We start from the raw sequence: 26,592 nt of genomic DNA, 5'->3' as shown, positions 1-26,592 counted from the left end.
TTATTATCCATTGCTGCCCTTTGTAACTTTATTGATCTCTTTGTGATAGAAATTATTTTTGTTTCATTACTTCCTTTTTGTAATGAAAGGTATTATGGTGGGTCTTCTGATATTTTGACATCAGGAAAGTCTTAAAATGTTTCATTTGAACCCTAAACGTAACTTATTTATTTCTATTAATGTTCAAACTTTAAATAGACAAAAAGTTTAAGAAAGCAATCAAATTAAAAAAGTTATTAAATATAAAAAATTAATAAAATCACAACAGCCAACATCCTTGAGCAACAGAATATGGATGCACTTAGCTTTTAAGATGTCAACATTTTATAGTGAATATTTCAGGACCCATATGTCATTAATTATCTAAATGATGACTTATTCAGCAGCAATTGTTTCTGAGAATAAAAAGCACAAACTTACCATGTGACCCCATACAAGAGGGTTTACAGCATTTGTACTCTTTTCCACAGCAAGTTTTCTGTCTTTCACTGCAAGAAAAATGGAAAACCTAAATCCATAAGTAATAAAAAAATAGAAAACAAAGGCAGAGATTTAATCTTTATTTTAAGGAATAACAAAATAAAGAATAACACATTTCACCTATCTTCAGCATGTGAACTCTGGAAGCAGCAAATGACAAACTAGCATATATATTTGAACTTGTTCTCTAGAAGTCTTTGTCACATACTCACCCACAAGCCAAACCCAACCAGATCCAAACTGTGTAGCCGCAGCTTGCTTGAACTCCTCCAAAAACATATCATATGATTTGAAATCTCTTTCAATAAACTCTAGAATCTCTCCTGTGCATTCTTTTCCACCCCCTGGTTCCATGCATTCCCAGAAAAAGTCGTGATTCCATACCTGCTTCCAATCTAAGATGAAACAAATTTAGGTACCTCTGTAATGTTTGCTTGTCTTTTTGTAAGAAATAAAATAACTTAAGCTTTCAATCATTACAAAATCAATCAAACAAAACTAAAGACAAGGATCATCAAATCTGACAGAATTAATAAAGTCAAGGGAGGCAAAGTTCTACTGACTCATGCCAACAACATCAGAAGAAAGAGAGGGCAAAAAGGTTGATGACAAGAAAACAGTTGAGATCAGAATTATAGAGTATAAATCCAATAATGAGATGATTGACGATCAAACAACCATCAATAAGGCAGGGTGGTCAACAAAGTGACAATTTGCGCCACCAGAAGTCTGACACCGAGCAGAAACTTAAGAAAGTTGAAGGTCCTCCTGAAAGCATAGGGATTGAAATTTGGAGACCAGAACTGATGGTGGTTAAGGGATTCCGAGACCAGCACATGGCTAACTAAGGAGAAGCAAGGTCCACTTGGTAAACACAAGTAGAGGTGGCCACATGGAAGAGGTTGTATTTGAGCGATCCCCATGTTCACGTAGGTTGATGTAAACAAACACAAATGGAATATTTACCACTTGTTATAGTATCTGAACAGCAAAGATGCTGTGCAAGTACTCCAAGAAAGAGTAGAGGCCAAGCATTAAAAGCATGCATATATCAGCACAGGCTGGCTGAGACAAAATAGTGTTTGATGCAGCTTGAAGCAATCAACCAAGCATGAGACCACCCAAAATCAGCATAAAAGAAATCCATAATACCAAAGGGTGCAAGATAAGTCATGCTGGAAACAAGAGTCAGTATGGACACCAATTTTTTTTAAATGTGTAAATGGAAGTCCAAAACCAATTCAAAATTTGCAGAGGCAGTAGGTGGTAACAGTGGATCCGCTTGAGGTTTTTCCCATAATGTGTTGGTTAAGTGGTGGTGTTGCTGTTGTGGCCACCAAGGTTCAAACACCCGTTGGGCCACTGTGATCGCAGGCTTGTGCCTTTGCTGATCCAATGTGCTCACGGGTTCGAGCCTCAGCTTTGATAATTGAGGATAAGGTCTCCCATTTGTGACCTCACCGGTTCATAGTCCAGGTCAAAAACGTTTCTCGCAGGCCAGAGGGCATGTTGTGCCAGCATCACTGGTCACTTTAAAAAGTTTACCAGGCACTAATTAAAACAAAAAAACAGTGGATCCACTTAGAAAAAAATGTCAAGTACAACACTCCACAATGGGGCACTCAGTGAAGGGGATAATAGCATTCCTAAGACAAGCACTTCAACCAAATAAGACATCAAAGAAACAGTAGGGAAAACCCGAAACCTCATAGAGAAGGTAAATGGCGATTCCTCATATTTTCAATTAGTATAATTTGGGGACCAAAAGCCTTCAAACAGAGGAGGTATGAAATGTAGGATCCAAAATGGATCAGTTGTGAGAGAATTTACTATTATGTTTTAATTTTTTTAACAGTTCAATCAAGCCCTTGCATTCCCAAAGCAAGCTTGAAGTGATCAACGTAACAACCCATGGTTGATGGTTTAGGTAAATTGTCAATCCAGATCGATAGCTGATGCAAAATCCACCAGAGGTTCAAACACTTAGTTTTCCATGTTTCAACTGAGATAAAAAAAAAATGGAACTTGTAGGAAAAAGTTATATTCTTTAAACATTGCCTAATTTGGGCAGATAACTCTATACAAACCTGTTACCTCATGAAAACTGATAATGACTACCAAAAATGAGGTGGGTCTCATTCCAATTGTTGAGTTTGGAATGACTCTTCAATTCTTTTGCAATGTTTACAGGCCCAACCAATGTGTGTATGAATATGCAAGTTGGTTTCTATCTTCATCAAGAGTTGGATCAGGTAATGGTGTATGCATTCTAGTTGAGGATAAACTTTAAAGATGTTATATGAAGTTCATTAGGGACTCATGTGAGTCATAAAGCAGAGTGGGCAAGAAGAGGCATGGTGGAGAGGTGACATAGTCCTGAGGTATCGTTAATGGACCAAAGAAGAGCAATGTGTGATCGTATTGATTCAACTGACATGAAGAGGTACCCTTCCACTTTTCTGGCACTTTCACCCAGACTGGATTTGTCCAAGCTCTCTATGGTGCCCTCCTCCTTGTGTGATCTAGTTTTGTGTTCTATACTTACTCTATTGTTCATTTCTTGCAAGTTGTTTTTATTCCAGCAATTAAGTATATTTGGATAGGTTGGTTTCAATTTATGAATTTGGTACTTCATTACTGGTTTTTGTATAAGAAGTTCAGGCACCTATGAGGGTTGATTTACAGCATTGTAAGCATGTACCCGTTGCAATTTTAAATAGACAATGTTGATGGCAGCTATAGATCCAGTTCAATTATGGATCAGATAAAACCAAAGACAGAAATGTGTGATGCCACTTGTCACACAGAGGGGCACATGAATTTAAATGGATCTAGCCATAAGCTTGGCAAAATACATGGACCAATGGCATGTCATCAAGGAATACCCATACAACATGAACAAAATGAATGTATTGTTCACAAATCAACCTTGATCCTCAAAAGAAGCAACAAGTGAAAGATTTTGAAATACAAGGTAGGGCAGATGACATAATCATGATCTTTATAGGCACATTGACTCTTAACACCAATGGTCATATGATGACAACAGTCAAGGGTTGAATGGACCACCATCAACTACACAATGAATAAATGTATGCAGTAGAAGCAAAAAACATATGCTCATAATTGAAACAACATTATTCATTCTTTCATAACACATTACATCAAATGCCATGCAGAATTACATCTACACGGATAAACTTCCAAACTCACCTCAAATCAAACTAATCACAATCTTAGCTTACTGGCCTTCCCTAACTTCTCACTCTAAATGCTATATTTTCTAAATAGGCACTCAAATGAACTTTCTGGCAATACTCTTGTATGCTGCACTCACTCCCTTGCAAAGTACCTTCACTTTCCAATGTTACCCTTCTCAGTTTTGAAAACCATAAGACCCTCGAACACAAGTCCTAGATGGACCCTATTTTGCATTTGGACTATCTATTTATTTGGGCCCTCTAAACCTTTTATTTTCTGGCCTGTTATAAGAGGAAATAGAATGGATGAAACTCTATCACATGATTTTCTCGCAGCTGTTATAGCATGTTCATCATTGAGTTCAGAAGCATATATAAGAAGCTACAAGTACAAACCCACTTGCAAGACGTCCTTCTCTATTTTGTTCTACGCTGTCTACTACCTTCAACTGCTACATTATCAATTTGTGCTATACCATACCATTTGATCTCACACCAACCACAATGTAAGAACTACTTCACTTACTGGAACCTAGGATTCAAGGACCGTTTCAAGTCTATTGAGATTGGGCATAATCATCATTCTCCTATTATCAACAGTCTCATGTTCATATAAAGCACCCACTTATGCATGAACGAAGGTAAGAAAGCTAGCACAAATTAGAGGATTTAACCTTGCACCTATCGATAAACTACACGTTTAATGTAAGGAGGGTGCTCCATTAATTCAAATATTTTGAAAGCATCATTGCAAAATCTATTTTGGGCATAGCTTCCAATAATTGCATTTCATGAGATGAAATCAATTTGAGGCATTCCATGGAGCAGTTCTCATGCCTTGTCTACGATTCAACATTTTGCACACCTTTCTACCAGAGCATTTCCAGCTATAATATCTAACAAAAATTTGCCTTCGTTATGCTTTGTTTAATGTTCATACTTCATACCTTGTTTCAAGTTTTCCATGTTGGCACAAACAGGAGGAATTTGGCGCCTACCAATTGTATCTGTTTTAAAGTTTCTAAAACCTTTTCAACAAATCATTTTGGATGCAAATGGTGCAACTATTGCAAGCCATTCTCTAAAATAGTTCATTATGCCTTATATATGCTTCCACAAATTCCTACAAGTTTGTCGCTTCTTCACAAGAGGTTATGGTAGTTAGCAATATCCAAGAGTTGTGCAGTTGTGCGGTTGTGAGCAACTGAGCACATGAGCATGAACAAAGGAAAAAGGAAAGTTGTGCGGTTTTGCAGTTGTGAGCAACTGAACACATGAGCATTAGCAAAGGCAATGTGTGAGTAAAGACCACCTTTTAACTTGGCACAACTGACAAACTTTTTTAAAAAGCCAGAGACTTCCAATTAATGGAAAATTAGTGCTCTTAAAAATTTATATTATTTCCACATGCTCATTAGCCATACTCCTTGATTAGCCCTTAATGCCGCAGAAGAAGAAACGCACATAAATTTTGACTAATAAAACATTTTACCACAAAATTTGCCAGGGTAATTAAGACACCACTACAAGCATACCCCAAAAAAATAATCACATTTCGCAATGATTAAATTTTTAATTTGATATTTTCTCAAAATTGGCCAATAAAAATTAAAGTTTAAAATCCCTCAATCTGTAAAATGTGTTATTACACAAACTGGTCACATTTCTTAGGATGGTATCAGAGACATACACCTAAATCAATTTCACTTGACACTTTGTAATTTTCAAGATTTAATTGTTTTTGCATTTCGCCCAATATAAAAGATTAGTTTCTGAACAAAACTAGAATGATACATAGGGTGTTTCACAACTTGGCACTTGACATTGAGCTTGACATTATCAACACGAACTAACCATTTGAACTTGGGTATTCATAATGAACTTGATAGTTTGGCAAAAATAGAACACATGCCAACCAATTCATGACAAGACTAAAAAATGAAGACTTTCATCAATCCTAAAAACTCTTGGGAAATGCACATCATCAATAGGCTAGATATTGGATTTAATGCAAATGTTTGAAATTTGATTTTTTTTAATTGAGGGTAACACTACTTCACTCTCTTCTTCTTTGGCCTGCATTATGTTAGTGTGTTTTTGCTTCATCTTCTTCTTCGGCCTGCATTATGTTATTGTGCTTCTCCATGTGCCATTACTCACTCTTTGCTTCCAAACACTCAAAAGCCCAATGACCTAATTACCCACATCTAAGGAAAGCCACCTCCTTTGTGGCTTCCTCTCCCTCTATGACTTGAATTCTAGTCATTCTTCGAGCTCTAAGTGGAGTTAGATTCATTGTTATCCTTCTTTTGTGCATATATCGTCTCCGTATGCCTTGTTTGCCCTAGCAACTATGAATGCTAAGTTGTTCTTGGGAAACTTTCCTTTCACCCTAAGCACAAGTTGACAAGTTTCCTCGTCATGATGCACTTGTTGAAAACATATCTCATCTTGAATTGAGATGCCTACTTGTCAGCATATCTACAGACCTTTTCATCGTCATCTTCCATTTGACCTACTTAAATGTTGAGTCAAAAGAACTCTTCTATGTACTACATGGATGACTCCTTTTGGCATAAATTGCAAAGATTCTTCAACAAGTCTAGAGTGTAGTTTGATGGCATGAACATTCCTTTTAGCTTAGTAACCATGTGATCCCAACTTGAGATCTTCTTCTTACCCCTAATGATGTGATCTCTTCGGCATGGCCCTTCAACTTTGTGCTTGCCTACTTGACTTTTCGGGGGTCCTCGATTGCTTCAAATCTCAAAATATTTCTCCAGCACCATTATCAAGGCTGTAGATGAAAATGTCAGCAGTTTTCTTGTTGACTTGCAAGTAATTGCAAGGTGAATGGGTCTAGTGACTTGCCAGAGAATTCACCAACAAATTGCAAGCAAGTTTCCAGTGAGTCACCAAACTCACAAGTCTAACAAAAAAGCTTGCCTACTTGTGCTTTATGACACTCGTCAGTATAAAATCCCAAAAAACGGCCTCATTTTTTCCATTATCCCCTTCATGCTTTCTACCTAACAGCGTTTTGACCAGATTGTGTTCATTCTCAAGTGATAATGAGAAATTCCAAGTGAACGTGGGCTGATTTGGCAAAATTAGCAACCACATTTGAAAGTTATGTAACAATATAGCTTTCTGAAATTTTTCTTTTCTGATTTTCTTTTTTCTTTCTTTCATTCTAGATCTTATCATTTTGTTTATTATTATTTTTCTATCATTTCCTTGTTTAACAGCTTACTGCTTGAGATTACATTGTACAATGTTCAATTTTTTTATTTGTTTTCCTTTTTGATAGGGATTCAATTTGAACTTTTTGAAAGAGAAATCACACCAGCAAGCAATAGAAGTGGTGACAGGGCTAGGAGCCCCATTTGGAACCATTTCACATCAAATATAGAGATAGAAATAGTGGTTTGCAACTGTTGTGGGTTGCATATGAGAGAAGGCATCAAATGTCTTATATTTCGTCTCACATGAATCCTTGGCCAAGATGTCCTACTCTACAATAAAATGGAATGGACCTGTGTTCCTGAAACCTTGAGGGAGAAGTCACGAGATGGGGTATGGATCTGTGCTCCTGAAACCTTGAGGGAGCCAGCTTGTAGATTGGTTTTCACACGCCCTAACACAGTAATTCCCCAGCCTCCATTAGAATTAGGGAAGTAATAAGGATAAACCTTAAAAATAATTGGTTATTTATTGCAATATGAAGAATTAGTTGTTCTCTAATCTCAAACGCTTAATTTAAGGTATAATAATATATATGATATATGTTAATTATTGGTAATCTGGCAGCCTCCTAGTAGAGGACATTACAATGCAATCAACAAAACATCATCTAAAAATTTGCATACCATCTCAATTAAGTATCTGCAGTGACTGTCACTCACCAAGGTGGAAGCAAGAAATAACTAAACCATGTCCGAAAAAACTCTCACGACTAGCTGCACTTAAGCCTGCCAAAGCTCAAAAACTATCTGCTCATAAAAAGATGTCACTGTAACCAACGTGGAAATGCAAGGGCAGAAATTAACAATCTGAAAACTCCCTAAAAAACATAGGAGATATGAGTATAGAAATAGTTAAAGAGTCATCTCCTATGAATGGACCATCTCTACCAAACACCCTCAACCATAAAATATTCAACAGCTGACCTGAAAAGACAAACCAACTCAACTACGGGCCAAGATTTGAAGTCATGTGCAGGCTGGTCGGAAAGTAGACAGCAGTACTAAATCTAAAACTGGGCTCACTACTCCAAACCTGGGACAGCACCTCAATGTTGGTAACTACATCTAGGTCCCAAATCCTATGATCAACTCCAACAACATCAATGGAATCTGAAAGAGCTCGATCATCCAACTTGAAGAGTGGATTATCAAATGTCCAATCAGCACTCATCTGAAAAGTGGGTTATCGATCAACTGAAGATCATCATAGTCATTATGCTCCACCCAAACATCCTACTGATCCAAACTCCTATTTTCAGAATTTTTGGGACAATGAGCAAGTTCAAAATCCTCTTGAATGCAATCAAGCTCTTCAATCACCTGCTTGAGTTATATTGCTCTTTCTCCATTTTCCTATTCCTTGTTTTGTTTGGCAACCAAAATATGATTTTCTGCTTCTAGTAGTGACATTTGAGTGTTCTCCAGAGATTCCTTAGTCATGCTAAGCTTGATAGTAAGCTCATCCACCTTAGCCTTAGTTTCCTTGTACAAATTTAAGGCCTCATCTGTGATCTTGGTAGCCATATCTTTGTCACGAATCATGTGCAAGTAGGCTATTTTAATTTCTTCCATAGTACTCTTAACCTTATGCAAATCAGCAAGGGAAATTATCTGCTCACTATAACCTCTTGATGTGTTTTGAATTAAATTCTCCACAAGCCTATGTGTGCCATCCAATCTAGATTGAACTTGAACTTCATATTCAGCAGGTACCAAGAAATGACTTTTCCAATCATGAACAAACAAAGATGATGAACTACTGTTATATTGCATATAGAAATCAGAACTATTCCCATACCTTTCAATTGTGTCTCCATGTCTGTCCCAAATCTTTTGTGCCTTTTCCATATCATCTTCAACAATGAGTTGTGGATCCAAATCAACAAAGTCACCAGGTCTCTGCTCAAGATCAGCTACATACAAAGATAAATCAATTTCGTTTTCAATACCATCATCAGCTTCCTCATTGTCATCCTTTATGCATGACTCCCAAGATGAAGTAAGGTCATCATTGTATTCAAAAGAAAATTCGACCTAATGGTGTAATTAAGGTGCTGTACCTTACTTATTCCTCACCTAGTTCCTAATTACACATCACTTAAGCTTACTTAGGGACCACATGGGAGATTTTAGGAGCATCTCCACTTTAGGTGGTGTTATCATGTTATCTTATACGACTTTATGTGGTGTCTCCACCTATAGTGGTCTTATCATGCTATCGCCTATCCACCTTAAGTGGATCTTCCACTTTTAGTGGTTTTATCATGCGATTACTTTTCCACCTATGGTGGGTGATCCACCTTTAGTGGAGATATCACACTCACTTTTCCACTTTAGGTAGGATAATAGGTTTTTACTTTATGTCTCATGTTATAAGATTATGACACTTTTCCTAATCTTATGCCTTTCTATGTCTCACCTTGGCCTATTTAACCAAGGGGTCTCTTATGTACTTTCATCCATTGTAATTCAATCCAGATGATTGATTCTATTTGTGATAGGAATACAGTTTATTCTTGTCATAATAATTGTCTCTTGTTATTGTGCTTTGCATTAGACCTCTAGATCTTGGGTGGGTACCTTCATAGCCAAATCTTACATGGAATCAAAGTTTTTAGAGTGCCATTTGTTAGTATTTTTGAGAGATTTTTGGTGCATTTTGGGGTTTTGTTTTTGTGGCTTTGTATTGAAAGTAAGAATCAGAGATTGTTAGGTCAAATCAGAGGTCCCCATTGGATTTAGAAGGGTTGAGAAAGTCAAGATTACCTTTTGATTTGTCCAAATCGAACAGCGGATGCCAAATCTATGAAGATTTGAAGTTTGGAGGTGCCACAGCGATATAGGCATCATAATAACGCAAGCAATTTTTTTTATTTGTGGTATTATTTCGTGTTGTCCGTACTGCTGTGGGTGTTTCTGATTTTTGTACACGCGTTTTTCAAAAAATTGCGAAATCCCTATTTTTGCAACTTTTAGGGCCTCATTAGAGCTCATATGGACTCCTTTTTAGGTTCAAATTTTTTTGATATGGACTCCTTTTCAAGTGCAAATTTTTTTGAAAGTGCTCTTGTATTTCATAGTGGTGCTATCAGTTTTTAGTCATTGTGATCAAAAATTTCAATTTCAACAGATGACCTTACTTGGTTTATTTTTGACAAATGTAATACATAGATCACATTTGGTCTTTTACATATTGATTTGAGTATAATATAGCCTAATTGTGGCTGTTGTAAACATCAAATGAGAAGTCCACTTTGCCTTTGTTTTGCAAGTGGCCGTTGTAATTGCACTAAGTATAAAGTGCCAAATGATTGCTTTTGGGGGGGTTCTTTGATTGAGTGAATTTGTTGGGTAACCTTATAGTGGTTGGTTGCCTTCTTTTGCATGTTTTTGTGTTCTAATTATGGGGAAATCTCAAATTGGACTCCTAACATCACATAATTATGCATCATGGAAGAAATCAGTAGGGAATTATCTCATAGGAAAGGGTTATATTGGCTATCTAAAGAAAACAATTTCTCAACCAACTAATCCTAATGCATAATCAAAATGGGATATTGCAAGGGAGAAAACACTTGGATTTATATGTTCATTAGTCTTATTTGATTTACAATTTCATATTGAATCATGTAAAACACCTAAGGAGGCATGGGAGACTCTTGAAAATTTGTATGGTAAAACCGATAAGATTAGGGGATATCAAATTGATAATGATTTGATTAATCCTAATCCAAGAAATTTTGAACACATCCAAAACTATATCTCCAAAATCAAGCAATTAAGAACACGGCTAAAGAAATGCAATATTCAAAAAGAGGATTTACAATTGGTTCTTAATGTGTTATCCAAGCTTGGTCCTAACTTTAAGTATTCAATGTTTGTTACTAGCTTTCATAAACAGGCTTTCTATGGGAGCATCATATGTTGATCCTAAGTCTGATGATTATATTTATATCCAAATGCATTTGTAACAAATGTTGGAAATTATCCTTGGTGTGCAATGATTATATTTATATCCAAATGCCTTGGATAATAAAGTCGATATGAATATCCCCTTCCATGTGCATCATAGAAACTGATTATCAGAATTTTCCAATGAGTTTTTGACAGCAAAGGTTAGAATCTGCAAACCATACGCTCAATATGATTCTCTTGGATGAAGTTACTACACAAGGACATGATATTATTTTAAAATAGGAACAATATAGGCGAGACAAAGATGATGATGTTGATTACAACTTCGATTAGAGCCTGAATTGAAATTGTAATTACTGACACGAGAGGAATTGTGTAAGCAACAGGATTTATCGCATTCTCTAAATTCTGAAAATGGATGAAGACCTAAAATATCAACTCCATGCTCTTGAATCCAGTGGGAAAGAATGCATTAATATACCTTGTATTTAGACATGAAAGGCTGTGTTCCCAATCGATGTCTACTCTTTACTGCCTATCTCTTCTAGAGATTGCATCTCTTCACAAGAGTTCGTCCCTCTTTGTAATGAGTATGCAATAGTCTTTAAATGATGATGGTTAAGGGATCTTAATCGCACTCTCTATTAAAGAAATATATCTTATTGATCACATCCCTTAACATCTGTTATGACTACTCCAATTCACTATCGATGATTATTATGTTATCATCACATTACTTTATTGATATTAAACTCATACCCGATAACCATCGTGTGGGTAGATAATGATTGTGAATGATAATCGGTTTTTTTAATGATTGGCCATCTGACTAATTGATTGTATTCTTTTATTGTCATCTCATAATATAATATTAATTTATTTGATTTAAATATTTCAAGAATATTATTATTATTATTTAAATAAAAATTAATAAAATAATAATATTTAACAAATAAATAAATAGTTAATGATTCTAAATAATCATTTGCTGATAAATATATTAATTAACAATAGTAATTAATTCATTTCGGATATAGATAATGATCAAGGAGGGGATATGACAGTCCGCCCTTCCTGAAATTGCTTGTCCTTGAGCAATTGACAATGTTCTCAACTGAGTCATCTCCTAATAAAACACAAGGTATACATAAAGACATGAAGCATACATGAAGTATACACACAATACATGTAAAGTAAAGAGGCATGAAGCTTGAATACATTTAATACACATGAATACATGCAAGGAATAAAGCATGAGGCATTAAAAGTATGTAAGACAAGGAGGGTATGAAGCAATACACATGAAGTCATGTAAATACATGCCAGGCTTGAAGTAAACATGGAAGTCTTGAAGCATAGACATAAGTAATGCATGTAGCAATATTCACAAATATACGTAAAATATGAAGCGTACATGTCACATGGAGGTGCAAAGCATGTATATGAAAAACACACAGAGTAAGCACTCTATGCACAAACCCAATACATTGAGCATACACATGACACATAAGACATGAGTCATACATACGAATATACATAAGGTGTAAATCCAAAGCATATGTGGCAAGAAGCATCTACATAAAACATAGAGAGTACACACAAATATACACAAGGTGTGAAGCTTATGTGTAAGATAAGTAAATACAATCAAGGCTTGCAACATACAAGCAAAATACATGTAGTACATGAAGTATGGAGTATACACTTAAATTTGCTTAAGCTAAGTAGCATGAAGCTCACACATGAATCCAGTTAAGTCAAGTATATATGTGAATGTACATAGCGCATATAAATTACAAAACATGAAAAACACGTATGAATCATATATGAAAAAATATGGGAATCATCCACTCAAGGCATGAATCATTTATAGTGCTTTCTGTTTTTAGATCATCCTATGCATCGACCTTATATAGGCCTTTGTTTGAGTATGAAGACGGCCTGTAACTTCATAACAGTTCTGATCTGATCTGATCGATGGTGTTCTCACTGGATGCTTTGATTCCTTTCCTTTATATCTCTCAATGAGAGGGAGGGGTCACACCTCTTCATCATGTATGCCCTTTGGCAAGAGACAAATCCTTTCATCATTAGCACCCTTTGGAAGTGTGCAACTCTTAACTATTTCTGCCCTTTGAAAGGGGCACAAATTTCCACAATCAGATCTGCACTTTTATTTAAATCAGATCTGCACCTCTGATTTCCCAAATTCTCTCCCTCAAATGAGGTTCTCTTCTCCCTTTTATATCTCATATTTGAGGGAATCAAAACTTTTCATTTCATGTCTTTTGGCCATTCACTAACTTAAATAAAATTTAATTATATTTAATTATATTCTTTTATATTTTAGTTTAATTTTATTATTAGTATTTACCATTGAATTCTATTTCAAAGTGGGGATGTTACAAAGTGGGGATGTTACAAAGCTAAACAAAGATTTGAATCCTCTCCCTCTCAAGGGGAATCGTCTCAAAAGGAGAAGCTTCATTGTGCATATTGCAAGAAGATAGGACATGAATAACACTATTGTTATAAGAAGGATATTGATGAATTAAAGCATCTTCTTGAGAAGATTAGAATCAGTTTGCCTTCTAGAATGTCTACTTCAGCTTCTTCTTCCAAACAAATAGAATTTGATAAGGAAAAGAGTCACAATTTTGGGACAAGTAAGAACAAAGAACAAGCTCTTTGTGCTACTAAGGTCATGATTAAGGGAGATGGCTTCTAGATTCAAGAGCTTCTCATCATATAGCATCTTCCTAGTCTATGTTCTCTTCATTTGAGCATTGCAACATGCCACCAATTTTGATGGGCAATCATACATATATAAATGTAATTGGAATGGGTTCTATTGATATTGGAGATAACACCTTCAATGATGTGTTGTGTGTACCTCACTTGACAAATAATCTCCTGTCTATCTATCAAATCACTCATGGTGCAACAAGGAAGACTGTGGAGTTCACTCCTGATTCAGTTATCATCAGAGACTTGAAGAGTAGAGCTATCATTGCTACTAGGGTGGTGGATCATGCATCTCGATTGTACTCCTTCTCAGACTTTGTTCCTATTGATGACTTTGATAATTCAGATGATGATCACACTTCTAGTGTGGACTCAGATATTGAGGAGAAATTAGACTACTTGAACTCGGGTATTCGCACATGTGATCCAGTGCATCCCATCTCCTCCTATTGATATCACATCTACCATTGCTCTCGATGATGCTTATGTTGCTACAGTTTTGGCTTCTTGTGATTCAATGTAGCAGGATATACAAGGTCTTCCAAATATAATTCCTTGGGATGATTACTTGACAAACATTGCAGGTTTGTTTGTGGAGTCCTATGTTGCAGATTTCGGAGACATCATTGATGATATTCATCTTCTCTTTAATGGAGATGATCCTTCTTCAGTTGTTGTGAGGGAGCACTCCGAACCTCTTGTTCATTTTCTACATGATCATTCTTTCAAGGTTGACATGATTGTGGATACTTATGTACAACATTTGGAGGAGGTCACTTTATCTTCAGAGGAGATACTTTAGTCTTTGGATCATGCTCTACATTCATCTTCACTAGATCCTCGATTGTCTTTTTCAATAATGTGGCCAAGTACACTTGATTTGGAGGAGGCCACTTTCAACATCGACATCTGGACACTTCAACAACTTTCAAAGACTGCATATATCTTGATTACTTTCAAGAATGGGAAGACTTCAAACATAAACCTTTAGTTTTGTTTCTTTCTAAGGGGAGGAATAGTGTTCAACGATTGTGGACCATCTTCTACATCTAGTTTTGAGCTACTACATGTTGATGTGTTTTTTATGCATATACAAACACAGAATAAAATACCAAGGTATCTTATTCTCTCTTGAACAAAGTCTCTCAAATGCTATGCTTCGCGATCAAATGAGACAACTCCAAGGTTACGAAATGTTAGGTCTTGACATGCGGATAAGTTCAATGGTTTGATGTGATAATGTTGGAATCACAAGGGGACTTACGTTGTACATGAATGCTCAATCTTATCATGGATTAGGATGGGTATGTTGATGACTTAGGATTTTGCACCGAAGCTCTGGACTTAATTCTAACAAGAATTTCTAAAAAAAGGACAAAAGGGAATAGGGTTCAAGAATTCTATTCTAAGCCTAGGAATGTAGGAAATGATGAACAAATTTAGTGGAATCAAACTAGGCAAGGTCTCACCATCAAGTCGAACAGATTTTGACACGAGCTTAGTGCAATCATCTAAGGTGTATTTCATAGATTTTAAAATTACTACCATCAAACATCGATACCATCCAAGTTGATGCACAACAATGGACATATAATAATCGAAGTTAGGCCTGCATAAATTTCCAATTGACCACGCACAGCACACTTACAATCAGCAAGAGGCTAGTGGTATGGATTAATAAATTCCACACAAATATACTCAACAATTCTTTCATTCAATCTAACAAACATTGAAAGCAAACTCTAAATCTAAAATTCTAATCTAACTTGGAGGAATTGAGAACCTTGAATGCAAAACAACACTTGAAAAACAAAATCACCATAAAGTTGAACAATAATTTATATTCAAAAGTTGCAACATATACCAACAATTCTACAAAATCTCTCACTTACAAATGAGAGGCAATGGGGTTTATATAGAGCCTCAAAAGAAATGAATGGCTCAAATTGATTCAAGATCAACGGCCAAGATTACAAGATAAAACCCTAATTAGGGTTTGTTACAACCACCATTACATTGGCCAATAAGAAACGAGGGTAGGTAAAATAATATTTGATGTAGCGCCATGTGTCACCTATTCCCTCCTTGAATGAACGTTGACTTGTGTTGTGACGTATTCACACATCGCCCCATTGCAAATGGGGACCCCTACTTTTTTGCTTTCTGGGGTTTGTTTTCTTGGTCTTTTAGGGTTTGCTTGTTAGCCTTTTCATGCTGAGTGTTGCTAGAAGGATTATTAAGAGAGCAGGCTCTATTTTAGCTAGGTTGAGTCTTTGGGGCCCCAAAATTAGGGTTTCTTTGAAAGTCTTCCTTAGGGCCTGGTTTTGATCTTGTTGCTAATTGTGTCTTGCTTGGTGAGTGAGTATCATTCTTGAAGGTCCAAGCTAGGTCAAGTTGGTGAGTGATGAAGTCTGGAATGTCATCCTGATCTTCAAATGCCCTGAAATTTGGCTAAGTCTGGAATGTCCTGATCTTGAAATTTGGCTGTCTGGAATGTCTTGATCCTGAAATTTGAGTAAGTCTGGAAAACTGAAGAATCCTCCAAAAACTAGATTTTGCAATATAACTTCTGAAGGTTCGAAACCACTCTCAAACATCCTAACAATATATATGGAATATAACTTAAAGTATAAGTTTCCTTATATCTTTCTTCTTTCTTATACTTAAATGTTATATTCCATAAAATGATCCTGATGGAGAGACCAAAATGTCAAATTTCGCTCCTGACCCTTCCAAAGGGTCCAAAGCGAATTTCGCTCCTAAACCTTCCAAAGGGTCCAGAGCGAAATTCTCCATAAGACATTCTACTTTGACCAAAAGCTAGAACTAACGCATTCCTAGGCTTGAATGAAGGTAAAAACGCTTGTTTGAATGAGGAAATGTGAAAATGAAGTCAAGATTTGAGCCCAAGGATGATTTTCGCTCTTGACCCTTCCAAAGGGTCCAGAGCGAAATTCATTTTTCTCCACTTTGCTCTTTGACATGACCAAGTTTGTTGACTTTTGGGGCGTGATGGGAAGGTTTTGATGCACATTTGTCTCTGAGAGGAGATCTGAGGTGACAAAATGATGGAAATTAGCCTAAAGGAGGAATTTCGCTCCTGACCCTTCCAAAGGGTCCAGAGCAAAATTCTTGAAAACCTCATTTTCTCCCTTGTTTAGACCAACGTTCTAGTTTTGAGGTGATGGGATGTGAAAATGAGAAGGTGAAAGATCCCTGATGGATCCCCTTGCTGATCCGCTGTAATTTTTAAAATAATAAACTATATTTTTCCTGTGATTTTGCTGATGGTCTTACAGAATAGAGAGAAGTTGCAGAATGTTTGGTTTCTTTTTCTATTTTTTTGAATATATAAGTAATGAATAAAGAACAGCAAATAAGGAAGGAAGCTGAAACAAGTAAGAACATTCAATTAAATCAGAATTGATACAAATCGTACCAGGCAGATTTATGATTTATAATATCCAAATTATTCCCTACACATTGGGGATGTGCTTACATCCAATAATGGCGCCAACTGAAGGGTAGATGACGAACACAAACCAAGAACACCAGCTATGGCTGAATGAAAGTCTTCACCACTTCCAACGTAAAGTGTACCTGCTGTAATGGTGGCATCAAGCTGAAACAATCACGCCCCAGCTGGGAAATTCAACCACCATGCTGAAACCCTCACCAAGCAATCTGAATCTCCACAAGGAATAGCGCATACACTCTAACCAATAATGCCAATGCCAAAAGAATCCACTGCCAATCAATAGCTGAGGGCTACGTCCCAGCCAGTACCAATCATGGGGTTTGCGTCCCAGATTGAAGAATTGCTCTACCAGAGCATTATCGCACCAAACAAGTTTTCAATATGTAAAAGATAATGAGAAATTAGGTTTCCTTCTCCTTATATCTCTTTCCTTCCAAATCGAACCCTAAAGATATATGAAAAGTGCGCTTTAATATAAAGTCATATTTCCCAATATTGGGCACGCAAGTATAGAAAAAACACCACTTTTTCAATATAAAATAATTCCAAGCGCCAAAAGGACCCCGGCAAGTGAAAATCATTTAGAAAAGTTCAAGACCTTTCCAACGAGCTATAACACATGGGCATACGAATCCAGATGAAGCCAAAAACCCCTTATTACTCTGAAATGGCTATAGACATAGCCTTATTTAAAATATTAAAACGCTAACTTAGAAAATATTTAAATATATTAAAAATATAACCCAAATAGCTACAGAAAGCTCGAAACACACCAAAAGCCTAAAACTGAACCTGTCACCTGTTTGTGACTGATGTCGAAAATCATGGATCAACTGGCAGTCTCATCCCTAAAATCTAGGGATGCTCCTAGAAACTAGGAAACACACCCAAATCTCTTGAAACTGAAACCATTTGAAAGGTCATGAATAACCTCACGACTGGCAACTGTCACGACCTCCTAAAATTTAGGGATATCCCCTAAAATCTAGGAACTGCTCCAAACTGGCTCCAAATTGCCTATAAAGCCAAAATCCAGTCACTATATGCACTGAATGAGTCCCAATCAACCTCTACTAGCCTACGAGACTCCAATGATAGGCCAACTCCTCCATCTCTGATGTCCACTCTAGAAAGGGGCCATGACAGAAGGATTTTGGCCAAGATTAGGAATTTCGCTCCTGACCCTTCCAAAGGGTCCAGAGCGAAATTCTTGAAAACACTCATTTTTCTTTTAGCCAAAGTCAGGACCAAGGTGGAAATGAAAGGAAAGTAGTCTATGTTTGCCTGCCAAGGAAGATTAGAGTTTGAAAAATCAAGAATCAAGGTCAAAACATGATTTTCGCTCCTGACCCTTCCAAAGGGTCCAGAGCGAAAAATCCTTATATCTCTTGTTTTCTTCCTTGTTTTGGCTAGGCGTTGGCATGATGAAGGAGGAATTAGTATGTTCTTGCCTTGAGAGGGAGTGGGATGCTTTGGAAAATCAAGTTTTTGCCTAGGAGATGAATTTCGCTCCTGACCCTTCCAAAGGGTCCAGAGCGAAATTCATTATATACTTCATTTGCTCCCTTGTTTTAGCTTGAAACCTTGCTCCTTTGATGAAAAATGATCTATGTTTGCTCCCAAATGAGATTGAAAGTTTGAAAATTGAACAAACAAGCCCAAATCATGATTTTCGCTCCTGACCCTTCCAAAGGGTCCAAAGCGAAAATCTTCTTAGACCTCATTCCCTTCCTTGTTTGACCAAATTTTGACTTGCAAGGTATCTTGAAAGGAAGAGTGGACATGTTTGGCCTTTGGAAATGTTTGAAAGCATTGAAAAATGAAGGATTTTAGCCAAGAGGGTGAATTTCGCTCCAGACCCTTCCAAAGGGTCCAAAGCGAAATTCTTGGAAACTCATATTTTCTTCTTGGAGATGGTCAGATTCTTGAGTTTTATGGCATGGTTAGATGGACTTTGATGTGTTCTTGCCTTTGAATATTGGATTGAGGTAATGGAGTAGTCAAAACAAGCTCAAAATAGGAAATTCGCTCCTGACCCTTCCAAAGGGTCCAAAGCGAAATTCCTAAAATCCCTTATTTTTCTAGCAAAGTCAAGTCAAACTTGGGTTTTTGTAGCTTGGATGGGTGAGGAGAAGTGTTTTCTTGCCTTTTAAGGTGGATTCAAGTTGAAATGATGGAGGAATAAGCCTAAAACAAGATTTTCGCTCCTGACCCTTCCAAAGGGTCCAGAGCGAAAATCCTAAAACCCATCATTTTCTCCAAAATTTGTGCCAAGCCATGCCTAGACTAAGGTGAGGGATGCCCTTGAGATTGCCCTTGAATTGATTGTTGTCTCCAAAAATGATGATTTTGGGCTAGAGGAAGAAATTCACTCTTGACCCTTCCAAAGGGTCCAGGGCGAAATTGTGCAAAACCTATCTTTTCCCTCAATTTTATGCCAAATCTAGGGTGGATCAAGATCAAAGAAGGCCTTAGGAATGACTTCAAATTGCCAATAATTATCAAGTTTGAAGGAATTGAGCCAAATGATGAAAATCGCTCCTGACCCTTCCAAAGGGTCCAGGGCGAAATTCACAAAATGTCCTTTTTCCTTCAAGTTTGAGCTAAGCTAAGACAATGATCAAGGCAAATTGGACCTAAAGATGGCCATAGGCATGTGTTTCAATAGGTTTTGAGTCCAAGAGGTAAGGATTTTGAGCTAAAGAGTGGATTTCGCTCCTGACCCTTCCAAAGGGTCCAGAGCGAAATTCCCAAAATCACCTAGTTTGCCCATGAGGAAGGTCAAGTTGTGGATTCCTAACCTTTGGTGAGGAGAAGGATAGCATATGCTTGCCTTGGAAGGCATTTTGGAGTAGAGACATGATGGAATTTGTCCAAAAATGCAAAATTCGCTCCTGACCCTTCCAGAGGGTCCAGGGCAAAATCCTTTGAAACTACTATTTTTCACCTTGTTGGGGCCAGGCGAGGAGCTAATTGTGAAATAATGTTGAAGAGAGGTCTAAATTGGGCAAAATAGCAAATTTCGCTCCTGACCCTTCCAAAGGGTCCAAGGCGAAATTCTTATAGAGCCTGTCCCTGGAAAGAATCTTGAGCAAACTTCATTTTGATGTCTTCTTGTTGATGATTTAAGGTATAAAATGCTATGTTAGAATAAATATATTATGTGTCCTTAATCATCTTATGGTTTGTCTTGCAGATGAAAGAAGACCAGGCCAGATCAAGGACGACCTCCTCTAGTCCAGCATCATCAAGGACGACCTTCTCCAGTCCAGCATCATCAAGGACGACCTCTTCTAGTCCAGGATTTCAAGGAAAGGTACACCATCCATCCTACACATCAATGACAAAGGAGGTTAAAGCAAGGGTCCGTTGAAGGAGCCAACAGTTTCAGAAGAGTTAATTAAAGTTATCTTCTCAGCATCATCAAATTGAAACATCAACCAAGTTACAAGTGTCAGACAAGGTGATGTCCCAGTCATCACTCCTCCAGTCGGATTGGTCCACCTCAGCGTGTCCAGATTCAATGTACCTGACTCATCAAAGATGACACTAACTTCGATGTACCTACCCTAGTTATCCATTGGCCGAATATTCCAAAGAAGACATGTGTCCAAATAATGCAATTATTTCATTGGTCAAAATTGACTTTATTGTAACAAACCCTAATTAGGGTTTTTATTGCAAAATCTCGGCCATTCATCTCAAATTGATCTGAGCCATTGAATTGTATTGTGGGCACTATATAAGCCTTGGCTCCTCATTTGTAAAGGCTAATAGTTAGTCAATAGTTGATAGTGGGTGAATAGTTAGCTAATAGTGAATGGTCAGCTGATAGAATAGCAATTAGAGTAAATTAGGTGGACAAGGCAAGAAATTGTTGCCAGTGATTGTAAACAAACTCCATTTTCATTGAAGTTATGGTGAAGTGTGTTGTTTTGTTGCAATATGCATGGTCTCTTGTTGAATCTTCATTTTAGATGATAGATAATTAAATTGAATGAAAGAAGTTGTTGAATGCACCTGTGTGGAATCTGTCTAGTCCATACCACTAGCCTCTTACTGATTGTAAGTGCGCCCTGCGTGGTCAACTGGCATAAATGAGCTTAATCTTAAGTCGTTACATGTCTATTGTTCATGCATTATCTTGAATGGTGATCAGTGTCTAATGGTGTATGATTTGAACGTATTGGAAGCATCCCTGAGAAGATCGCACTGAGTTGATGTCGGATTGTTCAAGCCTGATGGTGAGACTCAGCCCAATAGGACTCCACCTGGTCGTTCATCCATCTTCTCGCATTCTAGGTAGTAGAATAGACTTCCTGAACCCTGCATCTTTTGCCATTTGTTTGTCTTCCAGTTAGTAAATAGGACTTGTGATTCCAGCAAATCAGATGTTCAAGTCATCGAGTGTAAGTCCCCTTGTGATTCCAGCAAAATCACATCATACCATGAAGAGCTTATCCACGAGTAGAGATCCTACATAACAGAACCTTGGAGTTGCCTCGACTGATCCTTCGACGATATCTTCAGCAGTCAGGAAACTTTACTCAAGAGAGGATAAGGTACCCTAGGTATTTTATTTTGTGTTCGCATGTGCATAAAAAACACATCAACAACTTGGTACCCTTTGATTGAACGAATAGTGACTAGGATGCCACCTCAGCTTGCCTCATAGACTTAATCAATTTGTCTTGAACATTCTTCATGATATTTGGAATTCCTTGTGATACTTTGCATTCCATCCTTATGTTAAGGAATTCCATGAACTATTTCCTCCTTAATGTTTGGAAAATTTTCCCGATCTTGGAATCTTGAAATGTTTCCTTCCTTGGTGCTCTTTGATATTGAAATTCCTTGATGTAGTTCTAGATTTCTTGATGTGAAATCCCTTTGTGCTTATGTCTTGAACTTGCTTTCCTTCATTTGTTCACCATCAAGGTGAAGTCTTCTTCATGATTGATCTAGTCCTCATCTTCACCTTCTGGAATCTCTGTCCGGAAATCCCCATCCAATCTTTGAAGTGTTGATCTTCCTTGTCCGCATTTGTGATGAAGTGTTGATCATCGTGCTTCCCTTCCTTGTAACAGTTCTGCAAAACAAATAAACATTGAATCAAACACCAGTATGATAAACTTGATTTCAACCTTGGTGGGAAATCCATCCACATACGAACGGATCAGTTCTCAAAACATTCACATTATCCTTGTCCCTTCCTTCACTCGGTGGGAATTTGATGCCTATCTGGATAACTTCCTTCCTTTGTAATTCCGCCCTGCAATGGAAATCCGACCCTCATCCGAACTCATTGTCCTTGAAAATTTTGTGTGACTTGATCACTATTCGATGGAGTGGGACATACGGACACCATCAAGACTTTGTTCCTGACATTTGTCCCAGCATGTGATAGGTAATCTTAGAAAATTGTAACACCAACTCTGGAAAATATGAAGGTCTGGATTGAAATCTGGAAGATTTTCCTCAAGAAAACCCAATTTTCAGACTTAGGATAAATTTGATCACAATTGCTAAGTCTAAAGACACCCCTGTAAACTCAGAAAATCAGGTATTTGAAGCCCAAAAATGAATGTCCAGGTCTGGAAATATCACTTGGAGGTCGGAAAACAATCAGAAAGTGACTAATTTTGATATCAAAGTTGTAGTAAAAGTCTGATTTTCTGACGACAAAGTCTGAATATGCCCTCCAATGTCTGAAAATACTCAGAAAATGGTGTATTGAAGTCTGATTTTTTTATTCTTAAGTCTGAATACACCCTCTGAAAGTCTGAAAATGGCTCCAAAAATTCTAAAGACACTGAAAATGATGAATATCAATGGCTGGAAATGGTCACAGCCATGTCACATACTTGCATTTGAATTATTTTGCCCCTCAAAACTCAGAAATGGTTGCATATGGGCACAACTATTCGGCTGGAAATGAAGTTTCAGTCTGAAGACAACCTGGTATACTCAGTAAAATGTCAAGAATGGTGCCCGGAAGTATACCACAATTCTGAAAATGCTTGGAAAAGGGTGTGAAAAAGTCTGATTTTTAGTTATTTAAGTATGAAGACACCATTCCAAGGTCCAACAATGGCTGCCCAATGTCTGAAGACAACCTACAACTTCAATAAATCAGTCATTTAAACTTCTCAAAGTTATTGGAAACACTTGTATTTGATGGATTTCACCTTCCCAAAGTGAAGTTTGTCAAATTTGGGCACAAACAAAGGGCTGGTAATGAATATCTAAGTCTGAAGACAAATCTGAAAGTGAAGTTTCAGACTTAGATGAGCGATGGAAGCTCCACCAAATGCCCAAAAAACTCATAAGGATGATGCACAAGTGAAATTTCCCAAGTGTGGAGGTAACAGGAAATGAAAAATTAGTCTGAAGACACCTGCAACTATGGAGTTTCAGACTGTAACAACAATGGTGTTCCTCAAAAAGAATGCCTCCAAATCACCCCAAAATGGCTTCCCAATGAAATCACCTAAGTGTGTGATGGCTGGGAGTGAAAAGTTTTCTGAAGACAAGTCTAAAAATGTGTGTTTCAGACTTACTAGCACCTTGCAAAGTGACAAGAAACCTTGGAAATGATGGAAAATTGACTTAAAAACACCTTCCAAGTGAAAACGCTAAGGTAGCTTAGTGGCTGGAAATAATGTTTTTTTCTGAAGACAGCCTGTAACAATGGCGTCTCAGACCTGCAACAGCGATGAATTGCTCTGAAAATGCATCAAAACTTCACAAAATCGCCTCCAAGCATAATCGCCTTAGTGTGGAAGAGCTGGGCAATGAAGAATAATTCTGAAAAATGTGTTCCCAGCCAACAATGGAGTCCAAATAATCTTCAGCAATGGAGGAAAACTCAGGTCTGAAAAATATGACAGCAAGGAGCAACAATGGCAGCCCACAACTATGGAAGAAATGCACCAAAAATGGGGAAGAATGATCTCCCAAATAAAATCGCTCCACTTGGCAAAGTGGAGCCACCTCCCAAATCTGAAAATTACTTTCAAAAACTTGCTCCAATGGCTGCCAAGAAATATAGCCCAGGTAGGAATAGGCAGAAAATGAACAACAAAACTAACTTTCAGCTTCAAATGTGTCAAGTAGACACTTCAACAAAATCGCCCAGCTGGAGAAAATCACCCAAATCAGCAACTTAGCAATCACACTTAGCAAAAATAATGATATTTTAATGCTGGTCACCCCTCTTTAAACATGTTTTCACCTTGAGTTTTCATCACACAAGCAATGTGGGATAAAACATTTGCACTTTTACACTTGTGTTGGAAAATCAACTTGCTTGGGAATTTTTATTTTTTTTAATTTTTAAGACATTGCAAGTCATTAAATAATTGTTTCTAATTTTTTTAAATAGTCGTCAACACTTGTAAAAACCATTAAATTTTGGGTCAATTTATTAAAAATATTTCAAAATTTAGATCAAAATTGACCTCAAGGGAAAATCGCCCCCTGTCTGGACAGTTATCCGGACTCAAAATTGTCAAAATCATCACTTCTGGAAATTCGCCTAAGGTCTAGAATCACTATCCGCATTAAAATCCATGAAATCTCGTCATAAAAGTCCTAGAAGAAAATCAATCGTCATCAGGAATCCTCACTTAAGTCATCATCAACTTCATCCACACTCTATAGAGGAAATTCGAAGGTAGTCAAGAAAATTCCCAACACTTAGACAAAATTTAATCATCCTGGTGGAAAATCGCCCCCCCTCTGGATTTTGAATGGGGGGAAATAAGGCATGTCTGGATTTCAAGGGAAATCCATGTCCAGTCTAGATTTTGAGTAGGGAAAATCATGGGTAGTCAGGAATATGAGGGGAAAAGCACCTCTACTCTGAAATTTTGACCTTTTGACCCTTAGAATGTGGATTTTCATCCGAAATATGATGATTTTTCCACTCAAAACCACTAGGAAACTTCAAAACTCAATAAAACTCATCTGGACTTAGGCAAATTTACCAAAAATTTGAGCAAAACACAAGAAAACCTATCAGGATAAAGTGCAAAATCAACTTGAATGATCTCCTAGGAGCGAGAAAACAACTCCTAAAGGTTCTGAAACACCTAGGCACTTAAAAATCACCGACGTGGATGTTCAAAAACATGTTAACGCTCAAAGGGTACACACTTAGACACATTTACACTCAAATGTCAGGGCAAAATTAAAACTCAACACTTAGCAAGAATAAATCAAAACCCTAAGGCAACCCCTAGACTTAGGCAAAACTCGAGATCACTCTAACATTTTGACATTTTAAACACATGATCCTATTCAAAATTCAAAACCCTCTCATAAGCAAAGGCAAACACTAGGAAATCAGGCAAAACTTCTACTCTAAAAAGCAAAAAGTGGGGTCTCCATTTGCAATGGGGCGATGTGTGAAAACGTCACAACACTACCATTGGTGCACATTGTACATTGAGGGGGGGCTACTTGGTCTTTCTTCTTCTCTCTTATGGAGGGTACTTTTTCCTCAGATGGGGTTTTGTCCTTCTCATTCTACTTTGAGAATATTTTGTATTTTCATCTCTCTTTTAGGGAAGATTTTTGTCCCACTAGGTTTTCTCGGGATTGCATTGCATTTGTACGTGGTACCTAACATGGCCTAGTAGCCGAGACCCATCTTGCATTGTTAGCTTTTGTGTACATTCTCCCTAAGTTGCACTTAAGGGGGGGTGTTGGTGTAATTAAGGTAGAGTACCTTGGTTATTCCTCTATCACTTAAGCTAACTTAAGGACCACATAGAATATTTTTGGAGCATCTCCACTTTAGGTGGTGTTATCATGTTATCATATACAACTTTATATGGTGTCTCCACCTTTAGTGGTCTTATCATGCTATCACCAATCCACCTTAAGTGGTTCTTCCACCTTTAGTGGTTTTATCATGCAATTAATTTTCCACCTTTGGTGGGTGATCCACCTTTAGTGAATGTATCACACTATCACTTTTCCACTTTAGGTGGGATGATAAGTTTTCACTTTATGTCTCATGTCATGAGATTATGACACTTTTCCTAATCTTATGCCTTCCTATGTCTCACCTTGGCCTATTTAACCAAGGGGTCTCCTATATACTTTCATCCATTGCAATTCAGTCCAGTTGATTGATTCTATTTGTATTATTGATAGGAATATAGTTTATTCTTGTCATTGTTATTGTGCTATCCACTAGGCCTCTAGATCTTGGGTGCCACAGTGGACCTCATCTTACACATCCCAATGTGGACCTCATCATACTTAGGTGCCAACACACACAGATCCCAAGTGCTAAAGGACTGATTGCTTTGTTCAAAGAATTTGTTCACTATGCTCCTTATGAGTGGTTGCCTCTCTGAATAGGTCACTCTCCAACTCACTAGTACTAAAATCATCATAAGAATCTCTCCCCATAGGCTTGGTTTGGATGTCAAATCAAAAGCCACATGTTATCTTCACTAAAATGTGATTGGGATCCATCAAAAACTAATTTGAAAACATCATCCTTCTTACTTTCTCC

The 26,592-nt window shown here is 37.3% G+C and overlaps 1 protein-coding gene across 4 annotated transcripts in view; it reads right to left on the bottom strand.

Annotated features, from left to right (window-relative positions):
• LOC131061740 (superoxide dismutase [Fe], chloroplastic) overlaps positions 1-26,592 on the bottom strand; it is a 69,125-nt gene that overhangs the window by 19,092 nt on the left and 23,441 nt on the right. For 2 of the 4 annotated variants that reach the window (XM_057995562.2, XM_057995563.2), the window contains exons 4-6: positions 8,724-8,838; positions 693-875; positions 421-488 (exon numbers count right to left, since the gene is read on the bottom strand). In XM_057995562.2, the coding sequence (XP_057851545.2) occupies positions 421-488; positions 693-875; positions 8,724-8,838 (366 nt within the window). The remainder of the gene's footprint in view (positions 1-420; positions 489-692; positions 876-8,723; positions 8,839-26,592) is intronic. The other 2 variants (XM_057995566.2, XM_057995564.2) reach the window with 1 other exon arrangement.

This window comes from Cryptomeria japonica, chromosome 3, assembly GCF_030272615.1.
Source record: "Cryptomeria japonica chromosome 3, Sugi_1.0, whole genome shotgun sequence".
Classification (NCBI taxonomy): domain Eukaryota; kingdom Viridiplantae; phylum Streptophyta; class Pinopsida; order Cupressales; family Cupressaceae; genus Cryptomeria; species Cryptomeria japonica.
This window is presented reverse-complemented; position numbering and strand designations above follow the sequence as displayed.